The sequence below is a fragment of the Quercus robur genome, chromosome 3 (assembly GCF_932294415.1).
Source record: "Quercus robur chromosome 3, dhQueRobu3.1, whole genome shotgun sequence".
NCBI lineage: Eukaryota > Viridiplantae > Streptophyta > Magnoliopsida > Fagales > Fagaceae > Quercus > Quercus robur.
The window spans coordinates 25131339-25156358 of record NC_065536.1 but is presented as its reverse complement, the minus strand read 5'-3'; the positions used below and the strand labels follow the sequence as shown (position 1 = coordinate 25156358).

At 34.6% G+C, this 25020-nt stretch overlaps 1 protein-coding gene across 1 annotated transcript; it reads right to left on the bottom strand.

The window, feature by feature from the left end:
• Positions 1–16100: 16100 nt before the first annotated feature.
• On the bottom strand, positions 16101–25020 carry LOC126717578 (uncharacterized). The gene is made up of 7 exons (XM_050419392.1): positions 24685–25020; positions 23285–23428; positions 22950–23017; positions 22809–22859; positions 22670–22729; positions 22131–22580; positions 16101–16430 (listed from the first exon to the last, which is right to left on the bottom strand). Exons 1-7 carry the CDS (start codon positions 24827–24829, stop codon positions 16392–16394), a joined length of 957 nt encoding a protein of 318 aa, XP_050275349.1. The 5' UTR covers positions 24830–25020; the 3' UTR covers positions 16101–16391.

Genomic DNA, 25020 nt, shown 5'->3' with positions numbered 1-25020 from the left:
ACAACAAATCTTAAATGTTAGGTTGTTATTAGATGTTATTGTTAGGGCAAAAAAGTAATCTTACTGTTAGATTCAAATTTGAACCAATAACAACTAATCACCTATGATTTGTTGTGAAAATGTTGTAAAAATGTTGTGGATGTAGCATCTCTCATCAACTATATATAATAGCAAATAATGAGTCTCCAATATCCTTAATAATAGCATTTATTGTATCGACGGTTGCAGCATTTGCTATTTCTTTTTGGATATCAAGAGAGGTCATTTGATGATTTGCATGAGCATTTTCAAGGAATGCCTTACCAATTTCTTCATTGTGCTTTGCAAGAAACCAAAATAATTCAAGAAAAATTCCTTGATTATTGGAGTTTTTAGATTCATCATGGCCACGAAATGCTAATCCTTGCCGTTGTAGAAAACAAATACAATCCACTGATGCATTCAAATGAGTTCAATATTCCCTTTTTTCAACATCCAATTGTTTGTTTATAACTGTTTGAATACTTTGTCTCTGGTTTAACAAACCTTCACATTTTCTTTGAGCTATATTATGTGCAATGTTGTGATCCCCAACGTGATTTTATAATTTCTCCTTATTTTTCCAAATTCTGAATCCTTCAGTAACAAATGAGTCTCCCCTTCCTTGATCACCAATATTAGGTCAAAAAAGATAACAATATAGACAATATGCAGCATCTTTTGTCATGCTATATTCCAACCAACGAGTTCATTTAGGATTTGATCCAGACTCATTATTATGATCAAGATTCTCCATAATCTCAATTAACTACAAATATATATGTCATATCATTAAAATAAAGAAAAATAATTACCAATTTATGGTTAAGAACAATCAAATTAATAGATCAATATAAATACAAACAGTTTAAACATATAATTTGAATTATAAATTCATGGTTAAGAATAGTCAAATCAAGAAATCCATCTAAATATAAACAACTTAAATGTATAATTTGATTCTTCAAAAAATTAAATAAATCAAAGAAAAAGTATTAAGAGTATGTATACCTGTGAATATTTGAACGTGTAACTTAAAAACCAAGCTTAAATGCTTTTAAAAACTCCACAGATTCTCTTAGATACAAACCGAAAGAGACTAGTATCAAAAGAAATTTTTATTCTTTTTGATGGGAGGCGCGCTTTGTTTATATTATATATACACCTTTTTTTCTTTTTTAGAGTCATATTAGGCTGCTGGTTCTGATTCCTGTTTTGTGTAGGTGTAGCAGTAGGTTGTTATTTTTTTATTTTATAATCATTATCAGGTGGAACCCATAGTTTTATATTAGAGTTGGAGTACGTTTTTGTTTTCAAAATTCAATTAGGCTGCTGTCTTCTAACTCCTATTCAGTGTAGAGGTTGTTCTTTTTTTTTTTTTTTTTTTAATCATTACTAAGTGTGATCCATTGGTTTTATATATTAGAGTTGTAGTAGGAGCGGAAGTCTATTAAGTAATTTTTATTCTTTTTGATGGGAGGCGCGCTTTGTTTACATTATATATACACCTTATTTTTCTTTTTTAGAGTCATATTAGGCTGCTGGTTCTGATTCCTGTTTTGTGTAGGTGTAGCAGTAGGTTGTTATTTTTTTATTTTATAATCATTACCAGGTGAGATCCATAGTTTTATATTAGAGTTGTAGTACGTTTTTGTTTTCAAAATTCCATTAGGCTGCTGTCTTCTAATTCCTATTCAGTGTAGAGGTTGTTCTTTTTTTTTTTTTTTTTAATCATTACTAAGTGTGATCCATTGGTTTTATATATTAGAGTTGTAGTAGGAGTGGAAGTCTACTAAGAAAAAGCTTACATGAATTGAGAAAAAAAAAATTTTGTCTTTTGCGTCAAGGGCAAGGGCAAATAAGATATTTTAGTTCAATATAATATTAAAATTAGTGAAAATTTTGAAAGTTCAGGGGCAGCTCCCCCCCACCCCGGCCCCCCTCCCTCCGCCCCTGACTTAAGACCTATCTCGTCATTAAAAATCCTTTGAAAAAAAAAAAAGTATACTGTATGTATGGACTCCCTTCTCTTTTCCCTCCAACTCCCTCTATTCCAAACAGACTACATGGCGTTATACATACTTCCGGTAATTAATCAAACCATATACTTTTGATTGTGACCATTTGAACCCCACATTTTCATTAATATGATAAACAAAACCTCCCATTCTCATTCTATTAAATTTTATCCAAAGAGAGAGAAATTCGGCACCAATACGTAATTACATATACAAAAAGGTAATGTTCTTAATTTTGTTTCGTTTTAGTAGGAAAATCTCGTACTAGTACGCAACTTGGAACAATAACACCCTTTGTTCCACCTTAAATAGAATTTCGGCCCATTCCGGTGTGTTTCAAGCATTCCATCTTTCTAGGATGTGTCAATTAATTTCGGTCAATATAGAATATTCAATCAGTATTAGAATTTGACGTTATGGGTTTGAATATGAGAGAGAGAGAGAGAGAGACGTTGAGGTTATGGGTCTAATAATTAGAAAGAGAGTGAGAAGGGGAAATAAAAGTAAGAGCTACTGCCAGTATTCCCAATGACCAAAGAAAAAGTGAGCTTGAGTGGATTGGTCTTGGTCCTCTTGGAGGGATTTTTTTTTGGCATTTAACATTATTTATGGAACATTTTAAATAGTAAGTTGTCAAGTATGCAAATTATTAGCAAACTAGTATCTCGAGACCCTAAAACTCGAGTTCAATATGGAACTCGTGTCTCTAAAACTCGAGTTTCAAGTGGGGTAATTTCTACAAGTATCTAAAACTCGAGTTCTAGCCATTTTCCACATCTTCTTCTTCTTCTTCTATAGAACTCACTTCTCACGTGGAAACATTGTTCCACGTCTGTTGTGTACTAGTATTGGAACTCAAGTCTTAAATGCTTAAGTTTTGTCACCAAATTAGAGTCTCTAAGACTCGAAATGCTAATTTATAAAATAATTTCAAAAACTTGACAATTAATAAAATTGTTAGAAAAAATTGATGCTAAATGCCAAAAATTCCCCACTTGGAGGGTATGCTAAAAGAAGAGAGAGAAGAAGACAGATGAGATTGAGAATAGGGTAGAGACTGAGAGGAGAGTACTAGACTTCCAAAAAAAAAAAAGTGATAAGTAGTCCCGTGAGTGCATGGGAATCATGGGATACTTCTTGGAAGTATCCTATGTTGGAAATTCCGCATATCTCTATCTATTTCTATTAGCTATATAAAAAGGGCCAATGCCTCTTCAATGCCACTTTGGTTTATTCACTTTTTTTTATAAATAAAAAAAAAAAAAATAGTTTTGAACCATTGCTACAGTGCCACTTTGGTTTGTTCAAGTGGCACTGTAGCTACAGTAGCTACAGTTTTTTTTTTTTTTTTTAATTTAAATTTTCAGTCTTCCATTTGTACTTTTTTCTTTTAAATATTTATAAGAACTCACATATATATTGTTATACTAACACAATAAATTTCACAATATTTTCACAATTAATGAGGTGTCAATTTCTTATAAGTTAGAATAAAATAATAAAATATGAAACTTGTGACCAACTACAGCTGAAAATAAATATTTTGTGAAAATGTTGTGACACTTGTTGAGTGAATGTGTAAAAGCTATAGTACTTTTGGTTTGTTCAATATGTACTTTTTTTTTTCAATCATCAATATATGTTCTTTTTTCTATATATAAAAAGAGTGAATAGGCTCATAAATAGTGTTATGAACAGTATTTTTGGTTTAGCGACTTACCATTCCCTCCCCCCTTTTTTTTTTCTTCAAGTTCACCAACTTGGTTTGAGCTTTTTTTCTTTTTTTTTTTTTAATTTTTAAAGGATCTTTATATGTTTACTTTGTACTTGAACTTGTAATGTAAGTTTACATTGTATACACACAAAAAGTAGCAAATATTATATACTTTTAATAAGGTCATGAACAGTATTTTTCATTTAATGAGTTGCCTATTTCCCCTTTTTTTTTTAAATTTTATTTCTTCAAGTTCACCGAGTTGGTTTGAGATTTTTTTTTTTTTTTTTTTTTTTTTTTTTTTTTTTTTTTTTTTTTTTTTTTAAGAATCCTCATATGTTTACTTTCTACTTGTAATGTAAGCTTACATTGTATACACACAAAAAATAACAAATATTATATACCTTTGCAAAAAAGAAAAGAAAAAAAATTGTACAAATTGTGCAAATGTGTACAACATTTGCTAATTTTTATGTGTTTACAATATAAATTTACATTGTAAGTGCAATGTATATTTCTATATATATATATATATATATATTTCTATATATTATAGCAATTTCGCTACAATAGTTTTTGTAGGGACACGATTCTTTAGCGGCCCAACAGTGATGTTGGGCTCGCACGTGAAAGATCCCTCACAATAATATTTGTAGAGAGTGGGCTTGAAAGGCTAGCGTTTGGTCACAAGGCGTGGGCTCAGACCGTGCGTTAGGGAAACCCAGATAGGAAAAGGTTTCAGGCTGGATATTCAGGCCCTACAGCTTTGTAACTTGAGGGATTGGGCTCCTCGGATCATGTCCGAGGAGCACTAATGTTTTCTCCGGTTACCCGCCGGTGGGTTTTTTCATGGTGTTGTACCTATATTGTCCGGGCATTCTCATTCCTGAAGTTTTTCCCAGGAAGTGAGATAGGGGATCCCCAACTTCGTTACCTTACGTTTTCTTTTATACTAGCCTACGTTCGTTGTCCCTCGTCCACGTGTAGGGTCGACTTTTCCAAGACAGATATTTGTCCCATCAGTCTAATCCCGAAATTGTTGGAGATGGTCAATAAAGCCTAAGAATCCGGCTTTGTTAGGTGCGGTGTCATATCAGTGAAGGATATTAAGGACAATTTCCCTGAGATATTTTCTGATTTTCCAAGTTTGCTTGTATACCACTTTCATCAATGAGACTCTGGGTCTGCCGAGGACCAAGCTGTCCTCGGCTGTATTTTTGGGCCACTTTGGGCTTACTATTTTTGGGCTTGGGCCCTGGCCTCCTTCAGTTTGGGGCCTGTGGACTCCCCCTAAGCGAGCAGGCCGAGCCCACAAACTATTGGGCCCCACAGTTTTGGTTTGTTCAACTTTCACTATTTTACTGGCTGGTTTTTTTTTTTTTTTTTTTTTTTTTTTTTTTTTTTTTTGTGATTGCTTAAAGTTGTAGTATATTTGCTATATTATTTTTTATTTATCCAATTCACACTGTTTCACATTATAATAAAATATTAACATCACAAATTGGCACAATATTTTCACAATTGTTGAGGTGTTAATTCATTATAGGTCAAAATAAAATAATAAAATATTATACTAGAACTAGTATCCAAAACAAAACCAAATAATGTTTGCTTTTAATTAACTAATGTTAGTAATCTGATCAGTTTAATGAAAAAAAAAAAAAAACAGTTTATTAGAAAATTGATTGAAAGTTAAAACTCTACATTAAATTCATTAACTTATATTATTATTTAAGTAAATAATAGTAATAACTAATAAATAACAAGTTTATTATAAATAAATAAATCGGTATCGAAACGCTCTAATAGAGAAAATGAAACGAATGCCAAAACGGTATTCATAGCTTTGCAAACAAGCACTGATTTGTTTTCTGAAAATAGTGGTGGCTTTTTTGGTTGGAGAGAGAAAAAATGATTTCTTGATGAATTTTTGCCTTTTTGTGAAGTCTCCCCCTCTCAAATGTAAAGAAATTAAACAATGAGCCGTATGGGTTGAAACATTGCTTCTTCATTTTTATCTTCTTTTTTTTTTTTTAATTTATTTTTTAGTGTGTGTGTTAGAGCTCTCGCATAGAATTTAACATGGTGTAATGGTAAATGGACACCACGCAAGTGTGTATATGTCACAGTCTCATAGATATAAAAAAACATCTACTATATATTTTATAATAAAAAAAATACACTAATAAAAACTCAAGAGTCAAGCAAAAGCCAAAAGACAAAAAGGGTTAAAATTAAAAACTAAAAAAATGAAAAAAAAAATAGTGATTAAGAGAATTCATGGCCACAGTATCTTCTTTTTTTTTTTTTTTTTTTTGAGAGAGAGTTTCAACTTATGGTGTCCGCACCTGATGATAGCTCTCTATCATCAGACTAAGACACCAATCAGTTTTTGGTGTAGGCAGGGTTTGAACCCCAGATCTCTTATACAACTATTAGAGACTTTACCAGTTGAGCTAACTGGAACCCACGGCCACAGTATTTTTTTGATATCTTATTTTAGGAAAAATAAAATTAGTGATTATTTTTATGGAATGGATTGAATAAGTTATAAATACGAATGATTAAAAAAATTTATTTTTTGTGTTTAAATGGCCTTTTTGTTGACTATTTTGTTCATTTACATATTTTGTTCTTTATACAAAACTGTGTTAACACTAAGCATATAGTCATCAAAGGTTTTCCTCTTAGACATAGGTCATTGTTAAACCGAATGATGTAAATTCCTTCTCTTTCTCTTACTTCCACTTTGCCTCTCTATATATTTTTTCCTCTCTTTTTTCCTATCAAGATATAATTTGGAAATATTGCACCCATATGAAAACCATGCACAAGAGTTAGAAATTTAGCAATGTAAGTGTCCATGGGGAAATTATTGTGTACTTTCGGAATACCATAAATGCGTACTCCCTCCTCTCACATGAATGGTGGGTCCCACTAATTAAATTCATGGTGAGACCCACCATTCATGTGAGAGGAAGGAGTACGCATGTAAGTGTCCATGGGGAAATTATTGTGTACTTTCGGAATACCATAAATGTGTAATTCCTCCTCTCATATGAATGGTGGGTCCCACTAATTAAATTCATGGTGGGACCCATCATTCATGTGAGAGGAAGGAGTACGCATTTATGATACTCCGGGAGTACTTAATAATTTTCCGTGTCCATGAGTCAACTATCAATCCCCAAGTGACAATTTCCAAGCCAATTCACAGACCCTCCAAGTAGCAAGATGAAGATTAATGGGGGAAGAACTTATTACCTAGCTAGAAGAGCAAGGATATATTACATCTTCAAAACATTTGTTAAAAGGAGTGTAAAAAAAGTGTCAAAAGCCTTGTAATTTAGTAGTACTATTGGGCTTTCTTTATAAAGGGAATAGGGTTCAAATATCTCTCCTCCAGTTGTTATATCTTAGAACAATTCAGTTAAAAAAATACAGTCTTTCGTCAATACGCCTCCCCCAAAAATTGCATATAGAGATTATTGGGTTACACATGTGAGTAAAGTGCCACGTTGAATAATAATGAGAAAAATGAGTAGTTAATATAACATAATTAAGCACATACACATTGGGTTTAGGCTTTTTGGGTTAAAGTGCGTCTTTATATGTTATATTAATTATTCAAGGAAGCTTCCCAATGTGTTTATCTTCCCAACAAGTGAATCAAAGCCCATGGTGGTGTGGGGCAAAGGTAGCAAGGTTATCAAGGTTCCTTTCACATTTGGAGCTGAAACGAGCTGTGTGTACTTAAAACCCTTTCGCTAAAGGAGTAAGGCAAGTCCCTTTTGTAGTTAGAGTGGGGATGATATATTGCACCAAGTAAGTCCATAAAACCCACACAAACGATCTTGGAAAAAGCCCAACAAAATAGTATTATCTCCAATGGTGCTAGACAACAATGAGGTGTTTATCTTCCCAACAAGTGGTATTAGAGTCCATGGTGGTGTGGGGCAAAGGTAGTAAGGTTATCAAGGTTCCTTTCACAATTGGAGCTGAAACGGGGTGTGTGTACTCGAAACCCTTTCGCAAATGAAGTAGGGTAGGTCCATTTCGTAGTTGGAGTAAGAACAATATATTGTACCAAGTAAGCCCATAAAACCCACACAAACGATCTTGAAAAAGGCCAAACAAAGGAGTATTACTACCAATAATGCTAGACAATGATGAGGTGCGAGGTTCCCATGAAAGATAAAAGACATGCAGTGTATGGATGCACTAGTAGAGTGAAAGGCTCATTAAGCAAGGGGAAGCGAGTAGAACTTGTTCATAGCCCATGGAGAGGTCTTGAATAATGATGAGAAGAATGATGACTTAATATAACATAATTGAATACATACCCATAGGGTTTACACATTTTGGGTTAAAGTATGTCTCTATATATTTGTTAAGGACCATTTTTTCGGCCCACATGGCATTACTTCATTGGCAGCCCATGCCACATTAATGTATTATTGATTTTTTAGGTAAATCTATTTAAAACTCAAAATAAGCTCATATCTCATTCAACTACATGGATTGGGCTCACATGGCCCACGAGATCCTTACTTCAAGAGGTGGATTCATGGTCCACATTTCCTCTTTATCAATTGGGATCATAACCCCACGACATCATCAACATCAACATATGGATTGGGCTTAACCAATGAATCAAAGCTCACGACCCATATCACCTCTCTTACACTCATGGCAAGCAGCTTCTTCAATAAGAGCCCATATTTACACAAAATAACAACGAAACCCGAGGCACGTCCTCTCATTTTCGGCTTATGACCCAAGCTCATTAGTTTCTTTGGGGAAATTTTAGGAGTCATGGTTTGGAGGGCCAAAAGGTATGTTCAGTAAAGCTCTAGCGGTTTAAAGTTGATAAAAGAAACATGTTGCTTGGCGTGTCCCAACTCCCTAAACTCTAATGAGTCTGTATATAGCGGGTAACATATGGTAAACATCTCTTATCACATAGCACTTAAAATGATAGAATTCCCCATTGCTCTTTTTCTAAAACTTAATATTCATCGTATGACAAATACTCAATATCTCCAACCATCTAACTGCTGGAAAGATAACTCTTTATTCAATCCCTAGCTGTTGCTATACAAATTTAGAAATTTCATTATATTATTCTACATAAATCTCATTACTTCTTTTAGCTAAAATCCAACTCAAACACATGGCCTAATCTGATTGGCTATCTTTAATCTCCAACTATATATAAAATATTCATGATATCTCTAATACTTAGCTACTGTCTGCCACAATCAGACCATATATGTCATTGTCAGTTGCCAGAGCAGAGCATTAAATACTCTTCTTACTCGCCAAGATTATGTCACAACACAATGAGACCTTGACTAAATCTTTAAAACTTCCTTAGCCTTTAACCAATCATTCTATTACTTGCTAGAAATGTGTTGTAATGGAGCCTTGGACCAAAAACACAAACACCCAAAAAGGAAACATTTCTAACTGAACCCCAATAGTGCATTCAGCACTTGACACCTGGTTAGAAGTGATATCATCAACCATTTAATGCTGAAATCCAGCAACCAGCTATTATAACCAAAATAGCAAGATACCCTTCAAAGAGATCTTACCATTTTTCAGCCAAATCCATGAAATGACCCCTCCAGCAGTTTGAAATCACCCAACTGACCTCATTTGCTTCTGCCCAAAGCAAACTGCTATCTTATGACAACTGTAACAACTGTCTCAAGATAGCAGTTACAGCTTTTTCCTGACAGCTGGGACAGCTTTTTCAGAACAGTTGTGACAGTTGACCAACAGCTTGATCATTATTGATTTTTCCACATTTGACTAAAACCAAAACCAACTATTGAAACTACCTTTTTCTTACTAAAATACCTTCCTTTGCTGTTGCTCTTTCTCCAGCAGCTCTTACCCGAAACAGCAAGAATACCTTAAAATTAAACATACCTTTTTTGGCCAAATCTTAAGATGGATTCTCTGAAAATTTATTGCTATTTGGGACAGATTTTGGCTGATATTATTTGCTAAAATACCCCTTTAAACTCAGCTAAATGGAACCCTTCATCAACACCTCAAAGGGGACACCAATGGAGAACAACTCTCTCATAAGCTTCCCTATTCTTTCTCCCTCTAATTATCTTTTGAAGTTCTTAATGAAGTTCTAAACTTCTGAGTTTTTTAGTTTCTAAATTAGGAACTAAACTCTTCAGCCCTTAGCTCATAAATGCTATTCATAAGCCTTCATACAATCCCAGCAGTAAATCCTAGTAACATTGTTAAACACACTACAACACCAATACTCTCTTATACTCATTCTCTCACTCTCCATATCTAGAAAATACGTCTATCTTACTGCTCTTATCTCCAAATACCTAAACACATCTCCATACTCTTCTCTTACAAAATCTTTCTTCTTGGAAAGCAATCTCTACAATTTCTCCAGCGATTATAATCTCATATTTTTACTATCTTTAACCTTCATATCTCTCATACTTCCATATATCATACATATTACAAATACTACATCCCACAAAACATTTATATCTTTTACCATCTCCACACTTCTCAAGAGATATCAAACACTTATACTAAAAGCTCTTCTCATGGAAGGCATGAACTTCTATTACTAAAGTCCTTCTCCTAGGAGGCACCAAAATCTCATATCGAAGTCCTTCTCTTAGAAGGCACAACTACTTCTTACAAAAACCCTTTTTTTAGAAGGCACAAATACTCCATGCAAAAGCCCTTCTTATGGAAGGCAACACTATTCATAACTTCACAACAACTAAAAGAACATTGTCAAGGGGAAAACTCATCTAAGTGCATGATAAAAGGGGCAAGCTTAACCAGCCTCTACACACAGCTGGATATATTCTCTCTCCCTTTAGTTGCACCCATTTTTCCCCCTCAATCTTAAAGTTGTCAAGGCAAACTGCCCCTCTACCGCTAGGGTCGCTCTGCTGGGATATTATCAACTCACAGGAGCTGTACAGCTGGGGCTGCAAACCATCAAAGATAAGTGACTTTGCTTCCTTATCTTTAAATTTACATCGTTGAGTATATGATTACTTCACATTTAAATACATATTACTTATTCTAACTACTATTACAACTATTAACCAAGGCTTAAACTCATTTAAATGCATGATAAGAGGGGCAAGCTTAACTAGTCTCTACCGTTGGCATCCTGCTAGAATCCTATTAGCTCACTAATGCTACACTGCTGGAGCTATAAACCATACAGAGGGATAAGCTTAACTAGCCTCTACCGCTGACATTCTGCTGGAATCCTATCAACTCACTGATGCTACACAACTTGAGTTATAAACCATACAAAGATAAGTGACTTTGCTTCCATATCTTTAAATTTACATCATTGAGTACATGATTACTTTACTTTTGAATAAATACTATATTTCAACTACTATTACAACTATTAATCAAAGATATTATATCAAACACATATTATATATTTATTCGACCATTATCATGATTCTTAGACTTTGGCTTTAATGATCTTGTAGGCTTAAAAGTACGCCGGTAGCCATTGGACCACAGGGCCCAATGTTGAGTTCTGGAGGCAACTCCTCAAAAAGAACCCGGGCCTAATAAGGTCATCCCTCTAATGGACCACATGTGACTGGACAACTGAAAAAGGCTCCCAAACAATATTATATTAATTACTTAAGGAGGCTCTCCAATGTATTTATCTCCCCAACAGAGATAGCATTTAACTCTGGTTTTCCCTTGAATAGGCCAAACTTAGTATTGGTAACTATAAAATTATAAATCAGCATACTTTTATCTAATGTATATACTATATGTACAATTATTATCTTTCAAATATATTGGTAAAATATAAATATGAAAATAAAATATTTAAAGAGAGAAAGAGAGAGCAAAAGAAGGATTTACCTAATTCAACCTAATGGCCTACTATTACATTGAATGACCTTTATTGGATATGCTTTTATTATTCTAAGAATAATTGTGTTTACAATAAACCCTAAGCAGGTATATCTATAAATCAAGTTAAATAGGTATATTGACCGTCAAGCGACCCAATATAATTTGGGGTCTATGTTATTATCCTAGTGTCCCATATGAATTAAAATAATTAGCTAGTCAATTCAACATGTGCTCTATGAATTAACCATGTTTTAAATGAGCTACATGTGCTCAAATCATAACTAACTCATCTTAATCTCAACTAACTAACTAAAATGATTACAACAACTATGAGGAGATTACAAGGCATATGACATAATTTGGGGTTTCTATCATTTCCCTCCCCTTTAAAACACCTTGCCCACAAGGTGTTGTTGTGGTTGTCATATTCATCAAAGGGAATCTTCCAATGGACTAATACCTTAGTGACATTTTGATCACCATATTCATGCACCTCTCTTTGACAAGCAGTCTTGTGTGCATAAAGGTTCCTTCTTCATAGATCTTCAACCTTTGCTCAAATTCTTGAGTCTTCAATGGTTCTTCAATCTTCAAGGTCTCATTAATTCGTAGGACCTTGGAATGTTCTTGGATCCTTAAGACCTCATTTAATTCTAGAATCATTAGAATTGTTAGCACTAGCATCTTTGATTCTTGGATCACCGACACTTGGATTGCCAATTCTTGAATCGTGGACTCTTGAGTGGGAGCCTCCATTGGTGCATCAAGAATTGGTTCTTGGTCCTCTAGCATGAAATTTGTGGGCTCTACATCTTAGATTCTTAGAAAGGTAGTCTCCATTGATTCATCAAGGATTGGGGCATCAAATCAATCTTGTTGGGCGCATATGAAATGCACCCTATTTGTGCACAAACCCAATACCTCTGCATCATGGAACCAATCTTACGCTTCTCCTTCCATGTAACAAGAGGCAAGAGCTACTACTGGTACTCCCAATGACCAAAGAAAAAGTGAGCTTTAGTGGACTGGTCTTGGTCCTCTTGGGGGACTTTTTTGGCATTTAGCATTATTTTTGGATCTTTTTAATTAGTAAGTTGTCAAGTTTGCAAACTATTAGCAAATTAGCATCTCAAGGCTCTGAAACTCAAGTTTAATATGGAACTTGTGTCTCTAAAACTCGAGTTTGAAGTGGTGGTAATATGATGTGGAAGAAAAAATCCACTTGGAACTTGAGTATCTAAAACTTGAGTTCTAGCTATTTTCCACATCTTCTTCTACTACAGAACTCACGTCTCACGTGGAAACATTGTTCCATGTTTGTTGTGTGCCACTATTGGAACTCGAGTCTTAAATCTTCAAGTTTTGTCACCAAATTTGAGTCTTTAAGACTCGAGATCAAGGATGTTGATACCGTACCGTACCGGCTGGTACGGCCGGAATTCTTCGTACCGGTCGATGAACCGGTACCGAAACACCTTCAAAATGTACCACTCAAGATACCGGCCTATACCGAACAATACCGGCCATGCCGGAGTATACCGAACGTTTCGGCCGAAAAAGAGAAATTCGGCCGGTACAAAAACTGAAAGGAAAAATAGAAGAAATGCATGATTTGAACAAACCCCAGTGCAGCAAGTTGCCACCACATTGACATCGCCGATTAGATCTTCTTCTTCCTTTTTTTTTTTCTTCTTCTCGTCTATTGTCCTTCTCCATTGCTCTGATTTCTTCTCTTTGTTTGCTGAACAATGAACATTGCTATGTGGTATCTCCTTCTTTGTTTTGTGCTATTTGAAATTTCTTAAGCCCTTTTACACGTGACTAGCCTTGGAAATGTTGAAAACTTATATTTTTTTAATAAAATATGGGCTGAATGGTTCAGCCTTTTAGCTTCTTTTCAGTTTTGAGCCCCACGTTATGTGATATTGTGATGCATTAATTGCATCACATCAATAGAACCTTATAGTTTTTTTTTTTTTTTTTAAGTAGCAACTTTTTAGTTTTGTTTGTATGATTAATAATTAAGTTTTTTGTTTTTTATATTGCGTATTTTTTTTTCTTTATATGCAATGAACAATCGAATTAATGTTTTATGGTTAACAAAGATTTTTAAGGTAATGTTTTATGGTAAATAGAGATTTTGTGTGTGTATATATTTATATATATATTAAATATATAAAATAGCGGTAAACCCGAAACAGTACACCGGTATTGACCGGTATCCGAAATATATTGTACCGCTGGCCAAACCGGTACAACCTCCGGTACGGTATTGACACCCTTGCTCGAGATGCTAATTTATAAAATAGTTTCAAAAACTTGACAACTAATAAAATTATTAGAAAAAATTGATGCTAAATGCCAAAAATTTCCCTCTCGGAGGATATGCTAAAAGAAGGGAGGGGAGAAAGACAGATGAAATTGAGAGAAGGGTAGAGACTGAGAAGAGAGTACTAGACTTTGAAAAGAAAAGGTAATAAGTAATCACGTGGGTGCATGGGAATCGTGGGATACTTCTTGGAAGTATCCTCTGTTAGAAATGCTGCACATCTTTATTTATTTACCCAAAACAAAACCAAATTATTTTTGCTTGTAATTAACTAATGTTAGTAATCTGATCAGTTTATTGGAAAAAAAAAAAATCAGTTTATTAGAAAATTGATTGAAAGTTAAAACTCTACATTAAATTCATTAAGAATGGTGCAATTAATAATTCAACGATAGAGCTTATGGAAAAGAAAGGTTAAAATATTGGTGGCAGAGAGAGATAAGAGAAAGAAGTCAGAGACTCCCAGTAATACTATTATTAGTCTACTATCTCAGATATGTTGAGTTCTTGGAGGTATTGGATAGACATGTTTAGGTCCTTTAATCTCAGTCGAGTCAGTCTAATCTTAATTATGTATAAATAAAATAAAATGAACAATGTATACAATCGGTAACTTGACAAAAACGGAAAACCAAATCATTTTTTTGAAAAGTGATCTCAAAAGCTATGGTATGGTTTCGTTGCCTTTCCAATTTTGGTGAGTTTCCACTCCATCGGATTATTTTTTATTTTGATTCCAATTCATTATTCATCCTTCCATTTTTTCTTTTTTTTTGGTATGGTGGAAGTGACTAAAAATGTGTTATTAATCAAAATACTTTTCTTGAGGGGAAAAATTGGAAGATCATTCAAGAAATTAAACATTATTAATCAATCTCAACCATTTTTTAAGCTTAATTTTTATCCATTTGTACATTGTAGCGTTGTTGTTTGTGTTTGGGATCTGGTATATGACCAAGTATGAACTAGTCAAAATCTCATAATTGTTAATTGGTTACAGGAAGCTTCAAGAAAAAGATGGAAGATTTAGATGAAGACGTAGAATTTTAAAATCAAATAAATACCATATATTGCACTTTTAAGTTCTAACTAAAATTGGAGAGAAATAAAGGATTCAATTGGAGAAGATCCGTAATAAATAATGACAAATCTGGATTTTTTTTTTTTCTTTCTTTTTGTCCTTTTTGAATAAAACTTCAAGGCTTTAGTATTAGGTTTTATACACGCATTTTGAATAAAACTTCTGGGGTTTTGGTATTAGGTTTTATATACGCACAAACACTTAGGTATCTTATCTATAGCTAATTATACAATAAAGGAGTGTTTCATGGTTGACATAATTGCAAATTTAATATGTTTCGGGTTTACAGTGAAGGCTATAAATAACCCAAACTACGCATGAAAAACTTGAGTTATTCAAAAAATACTAATTTATGTTCATTTACTTAACAAACAAGCGAGCTCTATCACAAAGACTTGACTATTGAATGAACTAAACTCCATAATAATATACATTCGTGAACATGATACTCTATTTAAGATAGTATTAGATGTTTAAGGGGAAAAAAATGTGGATATAAAATTCAAAATACAGCCAAAAAAGTTCGCATGCCATTTGTCACCATGTAGTGAATGCTTGGCTAATGAGAAAAACACTTATCTAAATGAAAATATTTAATATTCCTTATAAATTTTTTTATTTTTTATTTAATATAAGATAGAATTTCTATTTTAACCTAATTTAAGTATATATGTATGTATAGCTCTCTCCCCAACCCTTCTCCCCACACCCCACAAACACCCCTACAATTTTGCAAATATACTTGCCATAGGAAAGAAAATTTATATCATTAATGGTTTTAGGATTCTCTAAAAATTTTCGTTTGTTGTGCTTGGAAGTTCAGGTTAGTGCAAACGAGTCCTACCCAAAGCGGTCAACTGGACCGTTCAAACCTTCAAATGGCCATGTTTCAGTTCTCAAATGTTGACTAGATTAAAGAAGTTTATACTGCTGTCACAAACAAAATACAAATACTATAGTAGTTTCTCTGTACGCATATTGATGATGCATAAACTTTTGACAATGTACTCAATTGGTCCATGGACCAGTAATGAAAGAATCAGCAGTCAAAAGAGTTGGATTTTACTAAACCAATTATACCAATTTCATACACAAATGAATCTTAAAGAACCTTACATTGACTAATTTATTATAAGAACAAGAAGAAGTTCTTATTGCCAGAATAGCTGCTAAGGGAAACAAATAAATAAAATCATAACATACAACGCTACAAGATGTATAACCAGTTTAACAGAGCTATACAATGAATCTCGAATGTGATTCATAACTGCCGGGTGGCCACACATTTTGGTTTCAAGATACAGATCTCCTTCCTTAAGGATCTTCAGAAATTCATGACGGCTTGAGCCCTCTCAAGGAGGCAGCGAAAATCTGAAAAAAATCATGTAAAGCAATTTAGTAAAACATGAGGTATACATGGTTTCATTTGGTTCAAAAGACCCATACATAAAACAGAAACGAAAATGGCATCAATCGTGGCATTTTTCACTAATTTTTTCGTGATGCATCATTATTATCATACTGCACCTGATACTTTGCAATGATTTAGCCATGGAGATCCAGTCTATGTTCAATTAAACCTCATAAAACAAATATTAAATTTAGAATCAAACTGTAATGAGAAATGCACTTTAGAGGCATAATTCATGTTCAGTACAGTTTTCTTACTATCAAAACCCAGCATCCATATAAAATGGATGCAAGCAGATGCTGGATGCATCTGGAAATGCACCAAATTTCATACCAAATTTCATAAAAGTCTGGGTGGAACCTCAGAAGGACACAGGATCTAGGAAGCAAGGACACTTCATTTAGGGTGTCATGCCCGTGTTCATGCTTCCTAGCACAAGATGCAGCCACAAAGCCCGAAGCTTGTAATAAATGTAGTTTAAGTGGGCACGTCAGATGGTCTAAAAGCAGGCTTCCTAGACAAAAAAAAAAAAAAAAAAAAAAACTCTTATGAAAATGAAGAGTTTGGCGATTGATTTAGAACTAGCTTTTGTGAAAAGACTTTCATACAAGTCTAATGTGTAAATTTGAAGGTAGTTTTTGATATTACTCTGCAGGAAGCAACTCTGCCCACTTAACCACACGACGTTGTTTGTGATATGTAGACAAATTGGTTGGTATTATTACTAAAATGTCAAAATGCTTCTAAATGATATTGAGAACACTAGAACCTCAAAAATATATTTTGATAAATAATAATACTTATTGAAAAGAGGAAAATCTTATGTACACAATAAACATACACAAATCTCTCCTAAAGAATTATAAAGAGAAATATATATATATATTTATATATATATATATATATATATCAAACTCTAAAACAAAGGTAGCCCATAAAATCTACAAGGCAATGCCTTTCAAGGGATCCAAGGATCCAAGACCACTCAAACAAAGATCTTAAAAAAATAATATTTCAACTCCATAGCTGAATTCACAACAATATAGAAAGGCAGTTATTCATTTCCCTCTATTATGCCCACTGCCCACATGAGACACAGTGGAGCTACCTTCCAAACAATTGAGTTGTCATGATTACAAGCATAAATTGTCCACCCAAATAGAACACAACTTTCCCAAACATCACCCATTGAACCCCAAACATAGGAAATACGAAGGACCATAGCTCTTGAGCAAAAGCAAAGTGAACTAATAAGTGATCCCCAATTTTGCCATTACATTTGTACATATAACACCTATTTGCCAAAGCTATGCCTCTCCAAGATTATCATGGGTTAGGATTTTGCCCCAGATAGCAACCAAGACAAAGAATGCCCCTCTTTTAGGAAATTTTGTGCACCGTACACTCAATGGGAAAACCACTCCGGTGGAGCCTCTTAGGGTTTCATAGTAGGAACAAACATCAAACATATCATTCCTCTTCATCCTCCATCTCAAACAATCAGGACCCCACCTCTTCAGAGATACCAAACAAGGCTCAAATGACTAATTGACTTATTGAATTTCCCAATCACTGAATGCTCATGTAAAAAACATATTCCAAGAACGTGTCTCCCTCTTAACTGCTATAAAGTACAGCTAACACCATCAAAGTTTGAAACCCATTCCAAACATCATGCTAGAAAATCGTTTTATGCCCATCTTGAACTAAAAACTAATTGTGACAGAAAAACCTTTTTTTACCCTGTCCTGATACTCTAAAAAGACTGCATGCATGATTAATTCTAACTACCTTCATAATCCAGTGTCCCCACTATTCTGCATATCCCAAACAAATGACTGGTCTCAAAAATGATCCCCTCCCCCCCCAAAAAAAAAAAAAAAAATCCATCAAACTTTTGTTTTTGTTTCTTGTGTACACCATCCATTATTCAGATTGTGAATGTTGTTCAATATGGTGGAATATTAGGTCTCTGACACTGATGTAATCAAGCAACCACCTGTCCCCCACAGAAAGATTTAGTTATACTAGAAATATATTCAGAGATAGGTGAAATCTTTGTCTTAGAACTTTTCTAATACATAATTCACTAAATTATTTGGAAGGCTTTCTCCAATATGAGATTTACATTTGTTTAATGGAGATGTTTTCTCTTATATGTTACTAAGCAATTGGTGTAATCTTTATTTGAGATCTCTAATATCTCCCTAACACTCCTGGAATGGTCAAACTCAGTCTGTCATAGAACCCAAATGATAAATATTCTTCCCGAAATGGTGAAAGAGTTAGTAGCAAACGCAAATGGGTAATTATTCAATGTCAAGAAGCTGATAGTCAATAACTAATTCTCACTAACCCACCTATGCTGGATCTATAATCAGAAATTGCTAGCAAAGAAACTCCAAAAGGAATCATTGATAGGTATTTCAAAATTTTAGGTTTCAGATGATACCACATACTACAAGCAGCTCAAAGAGATACAAAGCAATGGTAAAACTGAGTCTATTTACACTAGTACAGAGTGGGAGACATGTAAGGGGTTTTGAATTTTTTATGCTACTCTCAATAGAAATAAACATCCTCCTAAGGGTACATGTCACCACGAATTTTGATGCTACTCTCAATATAAAGAAACACTCTCCCATGAGCTTTCTGCTTCTTGTCTGGCTGAAGCCTTTTTGGGAAGGGCAGTCTTTGACTTTGTGGCCCACCTTGCCACACCCAAAACAGGCTCACCAGTAACAGGGTTGGCCCCCATGATTCTTGCCACAAAAATAGGCAAGCTTCAACAGTTTTCAGAAGTGGTGCTCTCAGCTCAGACCCCACTGAAGTTTATCTCTTGAATAATTCCCACATTTGCCTTCCCTTTTTGTGGTCCTAGTCTACAAAAAATTATATCTTGTACCCGGCATATATGCCGGGTACACAATATACCACCTCTTGGTCTACACCGTCTTTTCTGTTATTGTACTTTCTGATATTTTTCAATGTCCCTCTCTACCATCAAAGCCACGTTCCATACCTCAACACAAGTTCTCAGTTTCACAGGGGAGATATGGCCTGATGCTAGGTTTTAACCCCCTCGGAAACATTCTGGCTATGGGACCCGCCTGTGTGTGAGAGACTCGGCATATATGTTGGGTACACGATATGTCACCTCCTAGTCTACACCGTCTCTTCTGTTATTGTACTTTCTGATATTTTTCAATGTCCCTCTCCACCATCAAAGCCACGCTCCATACCTCAACACAAGTTACAGTTTCACAGGGGAGATATGGCTTGATGCTAGGTTTTAACCCCCTCTCAAACATTCTGGCTAACCATTCATCATCCATCACCTTGTGATCAACAAATTGGACCAAATTTATAATTTTGGCGTCAAACTGATGTACCTTCATGCAGTGGCGGAGGTAGGATTTCAAGTCAGGAGAGGCAAGATTAAAAGACAAGATTGAAAGTAAAATTAATCTAAGAAATATTAATCGATACTATAAACAAAATAAATAAACGACTATATGCCAAAGTCATTGTCATACATAATCTAATATAAAATTTTACTTTAATTCATTTTTTTCATTTCTAATTAAATTTACTCAATTGCAAAATCTACTTTGATACGAGCTATGAAGCTGTCTGTGTTCCTCAATGTCATGAATGCTTTTAAAATGTTATGTAGACATTTGAGTTTATAGCAAAAACTTTGGTTTTTTTTTTTTTTTTTTTTCTTTAGATTAGCAAAAACTCAGGTTGAGACTGAAAATGGTAAATTACAAGAGAAAAAAATTGTAAATAAGAGGCGGACTAGTGAGGTGCTACAGTTTGGAATCACTATATTTTTTTCCCAGTCATATTCAGCGAAAGTTGTGTGCAAAACCAATGTACTAGTAGGTGGGACCCATTATTTAATAAAAGTGCTGCTTCAATGCTTTGTAAATGTAAAATTGTCTTCTTGTTGACAAGTTAGCTATACATATATAGTAAAAACCAAAAGTTGTTTCTATTAGGAGGGGCAATTGATCTTTTACTACATTTATTAATAGTTTACAACTAATACATAGAGAATTTTTGAGAAGGTCAGGGGGGGCAGCCGCCCCCCCTTGACCCCCCCCTTCCCTCCGCCCCTGCCTTCATGATCCCCTGTACTAGCTCCATGAACTCAGCCTTTTTCTGCTCTTGCACAGTCTGAGGAAAGTGCCTATCATAGAAAGCATCCACAAATAAGGCCCAAGACATAGGCTCATCATCCTTAAAGGTCATAACCCCCTCGGTCATATTCCACAAACAATCAGCTTCAGCTTTCAGCATGAAAGTGGCAAAAAAGATTTTCTGCTCATCAGTACACCTCAGCACTTAAAATATTTTCTCCATCTTTTGAATCCATTCATAAGCCTCCAAAGGATCAGGGGCACCATTAAAAGCAGGAGGGCTTACATCCATGAACTATTCTGACTGTTCAATGCTTCGGCCTCTTTCCTGCTAAGGTTTCTCCTAACCCTAATAAAATGTTTAATGGCTTCCGTTAGGCTCTCAATGACCTTATAAGCTTCCTCAATGACTACAGGCTGAGCGGTAGAAGTTGCAGACCTAACAAGTGGCTCCTATAACCTAAATAAATAAAATGCCTTAAAACATTTTCTCCATCTTTTGAATCCATTCATAAGCCTCCAAAGGATCAGGGGCACCCTTAAAAGCAGGAGGGCTTACATCCATGAACTATTCTGACTGTTCAATGCTTCGGCCTCTTCCCTGCTAAGGTTTCTCCTAACCCTAATAAAATGTTTAATGGCTTCCGATAGGCTCTCAATGACCTTTTAAGCTTCCTCAATGACTACAGGCTGAGCGGTAGAAGTTGCAGACCTAACAAGTGGCTCCTATAACCAAAATAAATAAATAAAATGCCTTAAAACATTCAACAAAATACAATAGATCTAACCTTTGACTTACTATGCAACACCATACAACAGTACATAACGCTCTAACCAAATTCCATAATCATAAGCCTAACACAGATAATCTGCAGAATCATAGCCTACAGAATCATAAACCTAAGCTCAATTGGTCTCAAGAATTGAACCCATGCTTTCGTATCACTACTGTCATGAACCAGACCCAATTCAAGTGAATTTAGGTACAAAGCTTTTTGAAAGCATATCTTCTCCACAAAAGACTTCCTAATTCAACTAGAAACAAACACAACCTAACTATCCTCAGTCCCCGGCCTAAAACTCAATGGTATGGATACCCACTAAGTCAGAAACAGAATCTAGACATATGTTCCATCTGATTCTGTATTGTACTTGAACTGAACATATTCTTACACGGTACATATCAAATCCTCAAATGTCACACATGGACTACTGGTTTCATCAGTGGATAAAATGCAGATCAGTAATGCTTCACTATCTACTCAAGGATCTAGACCTAGGATCCAAAATGTTTAATCAGAATCACACACAGGATCCCAATCAAATTGGACACAGACCTGGCAATAAGAATTATATAAACAATACTTGTTTAACTAGTTTTTGTGGTTAACTATCGATAGCCATGTTTTCATACATGTTCATCTTTTTCCTAGTCACGCAGTTTAATGCTCATATTTTATAGCAACATAGAAAAGAAAACCCCATAATGACAGCCAAAGAGAAGAAACTGCAGACCTTATGAGGTCCCCCATGTTCCACACCTGCAGGTGTCTTATTACGGCTACTACTTGCCTCACACTTAGGGAGGAAACTTTGCTCCTTGTCATTTGACACCAAAGTCCCATCATTAGATGATCTTTCATTAATATTAGTGTCTAGCATTGCATCCTCTTTCAATGATTTGCTTGTTGATTGATCAGTCCTTACAGTATCAGGTGTACTGTTCATGATCACCATTGAGAGATTTTCATCTTTTTTTGTGAACTGTGTAGCTGCTGCTCGTGCACCAGCTATGGCAGCACTGAGGCTTGATAATTTTTCTATGTCAGATACTTTAGATTTAGGGAATTGCACAGAGATAGATCCTGGCTTCAGGGAAAATGGATCTTGTGGATTTGGAAGTGGAAATTTCACTGGCAGTGGACCTTCAACTGAAACAAGACCTCTAACTGCAGCCTCATATATCTATAACAGGTAATATAAGTTAGCTAATAGTCTCTCTTACAAAAGAAACCCACAGAGAGAGAACATAGACAGTATCTGCAAAAATATACCTTCTTTTCCAAGTTATATACACGTTGGTATCCTCGCATCTCAAAAGGAATCAGCAATTTCTGCATTGTTTGTATAACAAAATCATTACTAAATATCATCAAAACAATCATAAATGTGTAGCGCTGTTAATGTTCACACCTGTGGCTGTTCACAAAGCCAACAAAAATCAGTCTGTCCTTCTAGCCTCACCTGTATGCAAACAAAAATGAATAAACTTAAGTCAACAAAGTCCAGGAAGCCATATATGAAGTAAAAACTGAGAAAAAGTGGGTTGCCCACCCCTTCGGGTACCATCTCCCAGCGTGCTAGTTCTTCACCTCTAACACATCCAACCACTTCGATGCACCCTGAACCAAAGATGAAACCATTGAGTTTGTCAAAATATGTATTCTCAAGTGAAATTTTCAACTTTATAGAAATCCAAGATGTTCTACTCAGAAATTCTAATTAGAAATATCTTGATAATGCCAAAACAAAAACAAAACAAAAAATGTGGAAAAGAAGAAGCAAAAAAAACAGCTTAGAGAAAAGGTATTCAAAATGCAGTTGTGAAAATAATTGTATCCCATAGAAACATAGAAGCATGTATTACAAAAATCTCAAATTCCGAATACCTAATAATCTTGAAATTGGATAATGCTCTGGAAACTTAAGATCAGTAATTCCATTCACTGCATAAATTTCCCGGTAGAAATCCTCCATTGCTTTGATTGTAGCCTCATCTGGAACCTTACTTGCAGCATGAATCCAAAGGCGGCCTTCAAAAATCAAGATTCTGAACTATTAGAAACATCATCAGAAAGTATAGAATGAAAGAAGACAAAATAATAATTAGAACTAGTAAATCAAATCAACATTAAGCATTTTTCTCCTCAGTAAAACAGTATGATAAATTGATAATTAAAACAGAAAAATTAGAACATATGACAGTATCAATTGCTTCTCCTAAGAATGAATTATAGTAATATTATGGTGTTCAGATCCAACGCCGTTTTCTTATTTAAAATATAAATAATAGAAATTTGCATTACCAAAATGAGACAATTGAGTACACAAATATAAAAAAGAGTCCTATAAAGATTTACAATCTGAAATTCGTACAATCAATAAAATCAAACAAAGAATAGAAGTGAAAGAATTATGAACAGAACAGATCCAATCATACAGCCCTCTCATAAAAGAACATTCAATGGGAAATCCATATGCTCCATCCCCTCAAAACTCCAACTGTTGTGTTCCTTTCAAATAGTTCAAATAAGGCACAATGGAATAGCCATCTTTTCTTTTCTTTTTTGATAAATAAAATATTTATCCAAATATTAACATTACTTTATTGACCAAACTTCCCATTCCAATATTCAAACAGCTCATAAACTGACTTAGCCATCACTCAGCCTCAAAATGGTGAAGCACAAAATATTTAAGGAAAACTTAACCTCAAAAAGAACTTTGCTTTAAGCAGCGTTTCTATTTTTGCTATATTATAAGCACCTTTTTTGTTTTGGCTAAATTAAGTAGCGTTTAGAAAATAATACGCATGACTTATACTGGTCACAGACTCACACTCACACCACACACCATCACAATGAAAATCAGTATGTCTTAACCATTCAAGAGATCTAAACAACAATACAAGCTACACTCCACTTCACCTTACACTTAGTTTTCAAGCAAATACACTAGAATACTACTTTTTCCATAAATTTCAAAACTCATCCATAATTCAACAAAAACCCAAAAGAAAAAAAAAAAAAAACTCAAAGAAAGGGAGCCCAGCTGAGCAAAATCACTTTTCTTATCACTTCCCAAATGAAAATAGATAGAGAGAAAGAAAACACCATAACCAAGGTTTACTCTTTTTTAATCTAAGCAGCCAAAACCAAACTTGAAAAAACAATAACTCAACTCCCAGAGCAAAAAAAAAAAAAAAAAAAACAACAACAACAACAAAAGGCGAAGTGGGTATGAAATTTTTCGACTGAATTCATTCAAAGATTAAAGCTTAGGGTATTACCTCTGATTGGAGAAGGCCATGACCTGCCTTCAATGCGTTTGATGCCATGAACAAGCAGTGAAGCCCAGGGCTGGTGCATTGTAAGACATGGGTTTCTGTAGTTCCCAGAAGGGTTTCCTCCTCCTCCTCCTCCTCCCCCTCTCATCTTGCTGAAACCAATAACTCAAAATTCCAAAAGCTTGTTTGTTTCTCGAGAATCAGAGAGAAAACCGGGAGGTAGAGAGAGAACTAGAATTATGAAAAGGGTTAAGGCGGTGCAGTTCTTTGATAGAAGACTATAGCAGTTATTTACCGTTTGATCTATGATTTATGAAATTGATTATCGGATTAACTCGT

Bases quoted from the DNA above. Each gene is read 5' to 3' on its own strand.
- LOC126717578 (XM_050419392.1), bottom strand. From the start codon at position 24,829: ATGAGAGGGGGAGGAGGAGGAGGAGGAGGAAACCCTTCTGGGAACTAC. The intron at 22,730-22,808 runs GTGTGAACATTA...CAAACAATGCAG, and splicing joins GGCTTTGTGAACAGCCACAG to AAATTGCTGATTCCTTTTGA. The intron at 22,581-22,669 runs GTATATTTTTGC...TACCTGTTATAG, and splicing joins TATATAACTTGGAAAAGAAG to ATATATGAGGCTGCAGTTAG.